Source organism: Rattus rattus, chromosome 2, assembly GCF_011064425.1.
Source record: "Rattus rattus isolate New Zealand chromosome 2, Rrattus_CSIRO_v1, whole genome shotgun sequence".
Classification (NCBI taxonomy): Eukaryota; Metazoa; Chordata; class Mammalia; order Rodentia; family Muridae; genus Rattus; species Rattus rattus.
The window spans coordinates 1957557-1966954 of NC_046155.1; the positions used below are offsets into that span (position 1 = coordinate 1957557).

The 9398-nt window shown below is 51.0% G+C and overlaps 2 protein-coding genes across 2 annotated transcripts; both read left to right on the plus strand.

The window, feature by feature from the left end:
* The first annotated feature begins 5267 nt into the window (after positions 1 to 5267).
* Znrd2 (zinc ribbon domain containing 2) lies at positions 5268 to 6750 on the plus strand. Its single transcript, XM_032891116.1, has 4 exons — positions 5268 to 5378; positions 5460 to 5611; positions 5730 to 5814; positions 6346 to 6750. Exons 1-4 carry the CDS (start codon positions 5282 to 5284, stop codon positions 6687 to 6689), a joined length of 678 nt encoding a protein of 225 aa, XP_032747007.1. The 5' UTR covers positions 5268 to 5281; the 3' UTR covers positions 6690 to 6750.
* Positions 6751 to 6757: 7 nt separating this feature from the next.
* On the plus strand, positions 6758 to 8966 carry Fam89b (family with sequence similarity 89 member B). The gene is made up of 2 exons (XM_032891117.1): positions 6758 to 7807; positions 8178 to 8966. The coding sequence occupies exons 1-2, from the start codon at positions 7517 to 7519 to the stop codon at positions 8454 to 8456; spliced, it is 570 nt and encodes a 189-aa protein (XP_032747008.1). The 5' UTR covers positions 6758 to 7516; the 3' UTR covers positions 8457 to 8966.
* Positions 8967 to 9398: the final 432 nt, after the last annotated feature.

Here is a 9398-nt window from a genome sequence, read left to right on the forward strand (position 1 = left end):
CACTGCCCAGCACTTCCTCAGTTTAAAAAAAAAGATTTATTTATTCTATATAAGTACACCGTAGCTGTCATCAGACACACCAGAAGAGGGCATCGGATCCCATTACAGATGGTTGTGAGCCACCATGTGGTTGCTGGGAATTGAACTCAGGACCTCTGGAAGAGCAGTCAGTGCTCTTAACCTCTGAGCCATCTCTCCAGCCCACTTCCTCAGTTTTCTTCTTTTTTTTTTTTTTTTTTTTTTTTTCCCCCGGAGCTGGGGACTGAACCCAGGGACTTGCGCTTCCTAGGCAAGCGCTCTACCACTGAGCTAAATCCCCAACCCCCTCAGTTTTCAACAGGGACCAACATGTTTATATTTACAAAATCCTCTGTTAATATTCATGTGAGACAGAGCTGGGTGTGAGTTAGTTCTTTGCATCTTTACCTGGGTCTAGGAGCTACACAGAGCTTCGTGATCTTTGGACCAGTCAACAGGACTGGCTCTGTCTCTGCCACGCTTCCAGACTGTCAGGAAAGACTCAGTTCTGGGATGGTGTGTGGGTGAGAGGGTCTCATTATGTAGTCCTGGCTGTCCTGGAACTCAGTATGTAGACCAGGCTAGTCCTCCTGCCTGGGCTTTCTGTGTGCTGGATTAAAGGCATGTGCCATCACTCCAGGCTGCTCATCAAGTCTAGAGAGAAGGGATGATGCCACAGAGATCTGTGGGGAGACAACTACACCCTGAAGATCTCTCTCCAAAGACTGAATGTCTCTGCCACTCTGTTGGTGATGGGCTTTGGTAATGCTAGGGTCTAACCTAGGCTCTGGAACATAACAGGAAGCAGGCTACCATTGAGTCACATTCCCAGCCAGTTTGTATATTCTAAGTTAGTGTTACAATGTATCTGACTGGCTTTGAACTCAAAGCAGTCCTCCTGCCTTAGCCTCCTGAATGCTGTGTTTGCCATGCATGTGGCCAGGGCTAGCTCAGCTGTGACACTGTGGCTCCTAAGATGATGAGCGCTGACAGGGTTTGATGAAGTTCAATAGACTTCCCTTCACACTCCCACCCTTCCTGGGGATTGGACCCAGAGCCTCAGCATCCTGGGCGAGTGCTCTACAGCTGAGCCACATCCCCAGCCTCTCCACCACTTGATGCGTCAGAGTCTCTGCCACTGGACTCCTCTCGTTCTTCACAGGCAGGAACTGGTGAGAACTCAGACTCAGAGGAGCGTCGCTTGCCAGGATGGAGGGACCGCCCCAGCTGGGTGACCATGGCAATATATCTGTTCCAAGTCTCGATTTCCTTATTTTTTAAAAAGACTTATTTTTTTTTTTTTTTGGTTCTTTTTTTCGGAGCTGGGGACCGAACCCAGGGCCTTGCGCTTCCTAGGTAAGCGCTCTACCACTGAGCTAAATCCCCAGCCCCGACTTATTTATTTATATATATAAGCACACTGTAGCTGTCTTCAGACACACCAGAAGAGGGCATCAGATCCCATTACAGATGGTTGTGAGCCACCATGTGGGTGCTGGGAATTGAACTCAGGGCCTCTGGAAGAGCAGTCAGTGCTCTTAACCGCTGAGCCATCTCTCCAGCCCTTAGTTTCCTTACTTAAAACATTGGAATGAAGGCATGACCTAACTTAGTATCATCCAGAGAATTAACCAAGATGAACCAGGAATCTCTGAGTTTGAGGCCAACCTGGTTTACATACCAGGATCTAGGCCAGCCAGTGTTATGTAGTAAAACCTGTCATAAAATGAATGTGAATACGGAGCTGAAGAGATGGCTCAGCAGTTAAAAGTGTTTGCTGCTCTGCCAGAGGACCTTTGTTCTGTTCCCAGCACCCACATGGTGGTTCTCAAACTTCTGTAACTGCAGTGCCAGGGGGGCTGATGCCCTCTTCTGGCCTCCACGGGCACCAAGCGCTCATAGAGTGTACAGACGTGCATTCATGCAAAATACACATAAAATAAAAATAAACAAAAACAATTGCAAAGACTGTCCTGATCCACAGAGGGCCCAGAGAACCTATCAACCACAGCATTGGACGGTGACTTGGAGCTGATCCAATGACTCTTTTATGGAAAACTGCTGTTTCTCAGCTCCCTGGAAGATTTCTTAGAATAGCAGCCAATCATCTATCTAGTGATGAACAACAGACCCAAAAGTTAGGTAAATCTATTGAATTTCTGACAATTTTAGGGGCAGTTGGTAAGGAAGGATCCAAGGGTTAGGGAGAAGAGCTCATTGATGTCTTTCTTTACAAACCACTTAAGGTATGGGGCATCCCTTCTTGGTGACAACGGTGTTGCTTCCCCTGCTCTCTCACAAAACACATGAATTCCTTTCTTTTTCTCCTTGAAACAGTGTCTTACTATGTAGCCCAGGCTAGCCTGGAACTCACAGAGTTGATCAGACTAGCTTTAAACTCATAGCCATCCATCTTCTTCTGACTCATCTCTCCCACCTTTAACCCAAGCACCCCCACCCTAGACATTTCAACTGGGAGAGTCAGGTAGGAGAGGAATAAGGGTGTTTTTATTAGACTCCCCACAGTTGAGGGACTCAGGCAGTAGAGTATAAAACAGCCCAGCTGTTATACTCATGGTCCAGAACCCAGGTTGGACCAGCAAATGAGTCCTATGATCTGGATTAGCATTAGGCTCCAGCCTCCTAGGCTCTCATTTGATTCCACCAGAGACTGGCCATGGACCACACTGTCAGTGCGAAGTGTCATGTCCTGGAATGGTGAGTGTGAAGCCTGGAATCTTCCAAATTGTTCCAGCTCAGTCTACACATTTCTCAGTTCGATCACTACAGAGGTGTCCTTTCCTTGGGACAGTCAAACACGCGGTGAGGCCGCTTCACTGTTATGAGTGCTCTGTGTGCACATACAGTGCATGTCAGAAGAGGGCATCAGATCCCATTATAAATGCTTATGAGTGGCCATGTGGTTGCTAGAAGCAAGGACCAGAGGTCCTTGAACTCAGGACCTCTGGAAGAGCAGCCAGTACTCCTAACCACTGAGCCGTCTCTCCAACCCCCAGAAATCTTTTTTAGTTGATTTGAGGAAGTCATTTCAGCCCTCAGCAATACAGTACCACAGAGCGATGGCAGGCTGAATGCCCAGGCTATCAGCTACTGTTGAGTCAATCTTGGAGACAAAAAGCCTGTCACCGTTAGCTGTAAAGGGTATGCTCAATGACAGATTCATCTCAAGAACTACAGAGGTATCATTAGAGTTGGCAAACTGTGCTGAGATAAAACCAGTCCACCCCAGTACTGTGAGTGAGCACCACAGCCTGTCAATGGGAACCCGAAGGTACTGTGCCTTTAATATTTCTGGAGTGAGCAGGGGCAATGCAAGGCATACTATGGCTCCCTCATCACAACATCAACATCTGGGAAATGTCCCAAGCTGGACTTGTGGTGGCCTGGGCACCAGAGGCTTAGTATATTTTGTGTTCACACTGGGGTAGTTGATGTTTTCCATTTGCTACGGTGACAGATCAGGCAGAAATGCAGACAATCCCAGAAGAGCCAACAACAGTGAATTAAGATCAGAAGCCCCAGGCAGCCTCCTCCGAGAATGAGCATCTATTTAAGTGAGTCACAGTTCCTGGGTAGCGAAAGACACTGTTGTCTAGAGCCGTAAGTTGTTTGAAGGGCGCTGCTATTGACATTCTCTACTTCACACTGAGAAACTGTACGACTCAGATACTACACTGTCTTTGTTCTCACGGAAATCCACCTGCCTCTGCCTCCTGAGTGACCGGATTGAAGGCATGTGCTGCCATGCCTAGCTATATCTATTTTTGTGTTCGTGTCTGTTTGTGTATGTTTTGCTGCATGCAAACCTGTACACCATGTGCATGTCTGATGCCCTTGGAGCTCAGAAGACGGTGTGTGATCCCTGTGTGATCCCTAGGAACTGCAGTTGTGCGTGGTTGTGGGATATCATGTGAATCTGGGCACCAAAGCCATGTCCTCTGCAAGAGCCATTAGTGCTCTTAAACCGAGACATCTTTCTACTGCCGTTCTTCCTCCTCCTCCTATTTATTTTATTATATGAGAACACTTGCTGTCTTCAGACACACAAGAAGAGGGCATCAGATCTCATTACAGATGGTTGTGAGCCACCATGTGGTTGCTGGGAATTGAACTCAGGACCTCTGGAAGAGCAGTCAGTGCTCTTAACCACTGAGCCATTTCTCCAGCCCTTCTTCATTTAATTACTTGTTGTTCTTGTAAAGAACTCAGGATTATGAGGAGCACTGGTAATTTATTTGTAACCCACTCAAACACGATTATAAGCCATTTTCACTAGCAGGCCTTATAGTCATCGGAGAGGAGGAAACTTTGATTGAGAAAATGCCTCCTTAAGATTCAGTGGGTCCGGGGGTTGGGGATTTAGCTCAGTGGTAGAGTGCTTGCCTAGCGCAAAGGCCCTAAGGTTGGTCCCCAGCTCGAAAAAAAGAACCAAAAAAAAAAAAAAAAAAAAAAAAAAAAGATTCAGTGGGTCCTCCTGTACAGCATTTTCTAATCAGTGATCAATGGGGGAGGGCAAAGCCCATTTTAGGTAGGGTCATTCTTGGGCTGGTAGTTTTGGGTTCTGTAACAAAGCAGGCTGTGCAAGCTATGAGTAACAAGCCAGTAAGCAGCACCCCTCCATGGCCTCTGCACCAGCTCCTCCCGCCAGGTTCCTGCCCTGCTTTTGATGAACATGTTACATGGAACTGTGAGTGAAATAAACCTTTTCCTCCCCCAAATTATTTTTGGTCATGGTGTTACCTCGGCAATAGCCCTAACTAAGTCAGCAGGCTTTACATCAGTTCTAGGCATTGGTAGAAGGTGTACAGACGACAACCAGCATGCAGACAGGGTGTTGAAATAGGCAGAAAACGACCACAGTCCCCTGTGTAGCCTGATCCAAAAGACCTAAAGAGTTTCTGCGCCCTCGCAGAGAACTTTTTATTGCAGTGACTTTTGGGCAGATGTCATTCATGGTCCCGCCTGCCTCCTGCTCCACCTGTGTGGAAAGACAACCCCGAGGGAATCGGATATCTATCTCAACACACGAAAGGGCCACTCCATCTGCGACAAGTAGAAATAGAGACTCTGAAAAGCCACACCCAAGTACTGAAGTGTTACCAGGGAGACGGCGGTACCCATGGTTAGCTCTGGCTAATAGCCGAGCCTATAGGTCAGGGTCAAACGTGCAGTCGACACGCCCCTCTTTGAGTAAAGCGCCAGGAAGACCATGTAAACGTCACTTCCGCCTTCAGTTTGCTACATGAGGGAGGCGGAGCCGCAGTGGGGGGCGCGCCTTATTTGCATCATTTCCGGTGAGCCCAGCAGTGACCACGGCAACATGGCCTTGAACGGTGCAGGTGAGCGCTTGGGTTGTTTGGGCACTAGCCGTGGGATGTGGGAGGCGGTTCCCTCCATCTCCTTGGATCTGACTCCCCTAGATGTCGATGATTTCACCTGGGAGCCTCCGACTGAAGCTGAGACGAAGGTGCTGCAGGCGCGACGGGAGCGGCAGGATCGCATCTCTCGTCTCATGGGCGACTACCTGCTCCGTGGTTACCGCATGCTAGGCGACACGTGCGCGGACTGCGGGGTGAGGCGAGTGATGAGGCTGAGGCTGCGGACTAGGCCGCAAGACCTTTTCTCAGCTCTCTCTTCTGTGGACCCTGTCTCTCAGGCTCACCTGTGTCCATGTACTTTCTGGTTCCCAGACGATCCTCCTCCAAGATAAACAGCGGAAAATCTACTGCGTGGCTTGTCAGGAGCTCGACTCAGACGTGGATAAAGATAACCCGGGTGAGGGGCTGAACGTGCACTATGGGGAGAGGAATGTGGTGATAGTTCCCCAGGAACAGTGAGCCTGGGAGGTGACAGTGGAAATTTCTGCGTGAAGGGGCATTAAGGTGCCTTCTCATTTCAGTCCTAGAGAGGAGATTCATTCAAGAAAAACAACCAGCCTTTTGTTTCTGACACCGTGGCAAGAATCCGAGCCAAATTAGCCATCCCCACGTGTAGAGTGGATGTGCAACACGGGTACTTGTGCATGTCGTGGTGCAAGCACTTTACTACCAAAGTACAGGTCCCAGTTTACAGGCACAGACTTAATGCATAAATGAGGCTAAGGCAACTGTGGAGCAGCTGGTACTCGAGTGTAAAACAGCGGGGCAGTGTTTGGCAATCATGTGTAAGGAGAAAGAAAAGTAGAGACTAGATGGATTGGCCTACACAAAAAAACACCAGACACACAGGGGGATCAGTACAGAGCAAAGGGCTCAGGGCAGCAATGGATCTGGCATCCTGACTATTCCACTTATTTTCTTGTTTTAGCTCTGAATGCACAGGCAGCCCTCTCTCAAGCTCGGGAACACCAGCTGGCCTCTACTACAGAGCCTGCCTCCAGCTCTCGGCCCCCATCCCAGCCACCAGTACCCCGTCCAGAGCACTGTGAGGGAGCTGCAGCAGGGCTCAAGGCAGCCCAGGGGCCTCCTCTTCCTGCTGCACCTCCAAATGCAGACGTGGTGGCTTCCACACAGACAGCCCTCCTGCAGAAGCTAACCTGGGCGTCAGTCGAGCTGGGCTCTAGTGCTTCCTTGGAGACTAGTATCCAACTTTGTGGGCTTATCAGGGCTTGTGCTGAGGCCCTAGGCAGCCTGAAGCAGCTGGAGCACTGAGGCCTCTACCCTCACCCCTGTTCCCCCTGAGAAAAACCCTCTAGAAAAACAGCTTTTCCTCCGTGTGGTCTGTTCCTTTCTTGCCTCTGAGTGTGCATGCAAGCCGAGCTCTGCTCGACGTTTTTTCTTACTTTTGGTATCTCACCTTTCCATGGTCTTTTTCTACCTGAATGGAGAGGTTCTACATTCAGGACAAGATGTAAATGACAGGGATAAATGACACCTTATTTTAAGGAGTGACCTCAGTCCCCTCAAAAGTTGGGTCACTATCATTGTCTCTGATCCTATACTCCCTTCATCCACCTTTTGGACCTGATTGCCATTTGAAGTTTAGTCCCCTTGGTGGTTTCCTTTCCTTCCTTTGACCATTCTGATTTCCATCATCTTGCTCCAGCTTATGGCCATTGCCATCTTGACAAATTGTGGGGAGGGCAATGGTGCACTTTAAGAGCCAGGCACAGTCTTACTGCAGACTCCAGCCTCCTGCATCCCCATGCTTTTAGAATTGTTCCCTTGGGAGAAGAATGTGTAGAACAAACATTGTGTAGGAATGAGGCAGCAAAAAGAGTCGGCCTCACTCCTTCTATCCAGTTCTTCAATGGGTTTTCCGGCTCCAGGGTCATCTCCGCGTTAAGTGTGGCTCCGCCCATGCAGAGGGGTGGAGCATAGGCGGAGTCGGAGGAGTCTGGGACGGAACAAAGCACGGCCTGCGGGCGGCGGCTGGGCTCTCTCCGGAGGCCGGGCCACAGAGAGCGGGTCCTCTGGGCAGCAGTCCGCAGTAAACGTAGGAGGGGTGGAGGCGGCATCGCGGTCCGCGCGGTCTGGCTATGAACGGGCTGCCCTCAACTGAGGCGCCGGGTGGCGCGGGCTGCGCTCTGGCTGGGCTCCCGCCGCTACCGCGCGGCCTCAGCGGCCTTCTTAACGCTAGTGGTGGCTCGTGGAGGGAGCTGGAGCGTGTCTACAGCCAACGGAGCCGCATCCACGACGAACTGAGTCGTGCCGCCCGCGCCCCGGATGGTCCTCGCCACGCCGCGGGCTCTGCCAACTCAGGCTCTGCAGCGGGCCCGCGCCGCCCGGTTAACCTCGACTCTGCACTGGCCGCGCTGCGCAAGGAGATGGTGAGTAGGTGGGCGCCCCGCCAGAGTAGTGGCTCTGAAGAAAGGGCAGAGATAAGTCAGGGACCCGTTCCTCACCTCAGGTTCAGCAGGAAGCATCGGGTCACGGGGCTTTAGGACAGTTCTGATAGTAATGTTTAGCAATTGTTGCATTTTAAAAAACTTGCCTGATTTCGTCCTGCTGGACAATGTTACCCCTTTGTATAAATGAGGGCCAAGGACTGGCTGAAAGGTTTTACAGTTGGCAAATACCATCTGTTCTCAGAACTTTCACTTAAAAGGTGCAGGAAGATTGGATAGGGTTGTCGCCCACGGCGGGAATTTTGGGGGTGGCCTGGAACCCCAACTCCAGCCCACTGTCAGTTGTCCGCAGGTGGGTCTGCGACAGCTGGATATGTCCCTGCTGTGCCAGCTGTGGGGCCTGTATGAGTCGATCCAGGACTACAAGCATCTGTGCCAAGACCTGAGCTTGTGCCAGGACCTGTCATCCTCTCTGCACTCCGACAGCTCCTACCCACCCGATGCCGGCCTGTCTGATGACGATGAGCCTCCTGATGCCAGCCTGCCCCCAGACCCTCCACCCCTCACCGTGCCCCAGACTCACAATGCCCGTGACCAGTGGTTGCAGGATGCCTTCCAAATCAGCCTTTGAAAAGCTGAGGTGGATTGGAGTGCACCCACACAAAAGGCTCAAAACTTGCCCTTCAGCAAGTCCTTAGTCGACAGTGCCTGCTCTTTTACCGGTACCACCTCACCTCACTTCAGGAGGGCAAGGCATTATACCCATCAGGCAAATCGGTCAAGATTGCAGCCTCTACCCGGTGTACTGGGCTAACAGTTCTCCCACATGTGTGCACCCTAGCTTGGCCAGCCCTTAGTCTGACCGTGGGGCCCAAAGCGTCTTGCACTCCCGTTTGCATCTCTGGGACTGGGATGAGTGCCTAGCTTCCATCTCTTTGTCGTCTTTTGCTGCCTCTTGCAGCTACTGGCTCAGGGGCATCACTACCTGTGGCCCCAGGATTTCACTGCCTGGGACAAGGGCTCCAGAACCCACCTCTGTAGCCACCCACGACCAGAAAGGCTAAGGTCTTTATGCTGGATATTTAAGTTTAGCGGTCAGTTCCTGGACAGGGAAATAAACAATTTCAGCATTGTATTGTGATTGCTTGGTTAATTGGTACTGACTGGGTTGGGGATAGTTTTCTGGCAAGGGTAGTCCGCATTCTGCCTGCAGGTGGCGCCCAAAACCCCCTAACGAAAGGCTTAGCGGACGCGGGATGCGAATTTTCCCTCTTGTGGGCAAGACTGGAAGCATTCTAGTCTGCCGGAGCCTGACCCTGCAGCAATATGAAGGCGGTCAAGTCTCCTCCCCTTGGACTATAAGTTTTGGAACCCAGCTTACCCTTCCGCTTTTCTTTGAATCTTCTGGGAAGGAAAGAGCCGCCCATCTGGAGGAGAGAAACTTTCCACCTCCAGTGCTGGGCGGAGTTGGCACAGGAAATGGGTGGGCCGGAGCTGACTGACCCAGGGGCCCATTCCCCTGATTGGGGAAAGGTCTAAGAAAAGCCTTGGCGTTGGTGCCCCAGCCCACAGG

Bases quoted from the DNA above. Each gene is read 5' to 3' on its own strand.
- Fam89b (XM_032891117.1), top strand. From the start codon at position 7,517: ATGAACGGGCTGCCCTCAACTGAGGCGCCGGGTGGCGCGGGCTGCGCT. The intron at 7,808-8,177 runs GTGAGTAGGTGG...AGTTGTCCGCAG, and splicing joins CCGCGCTGCGCAAGGAGATG to GTGGGTCTGCGACAGCTGGA.
- Znrd2 (XM_032891116.1), top strand. From the start codon at position 5,282: ATGAGGGAGGCGGAGCCGCAGTGGGGGGCGCGCCTTATTTGCATCATT. The intron at 5,379-5,459 runs GTGAGCGCTTGG...TGACTCCCCTAG, and splicing joins CATGGCCTTGAACGGTGCAG to ATGTCGATGATTTCACCTGG. The intron at 5,612-5,729 runs GTGAGGCGAGTG...TCTGGTTCCCAG, and splicing joins ACACGTGCGCGGACTGCGGG to ACGATCCTCCTCCAAGATAA.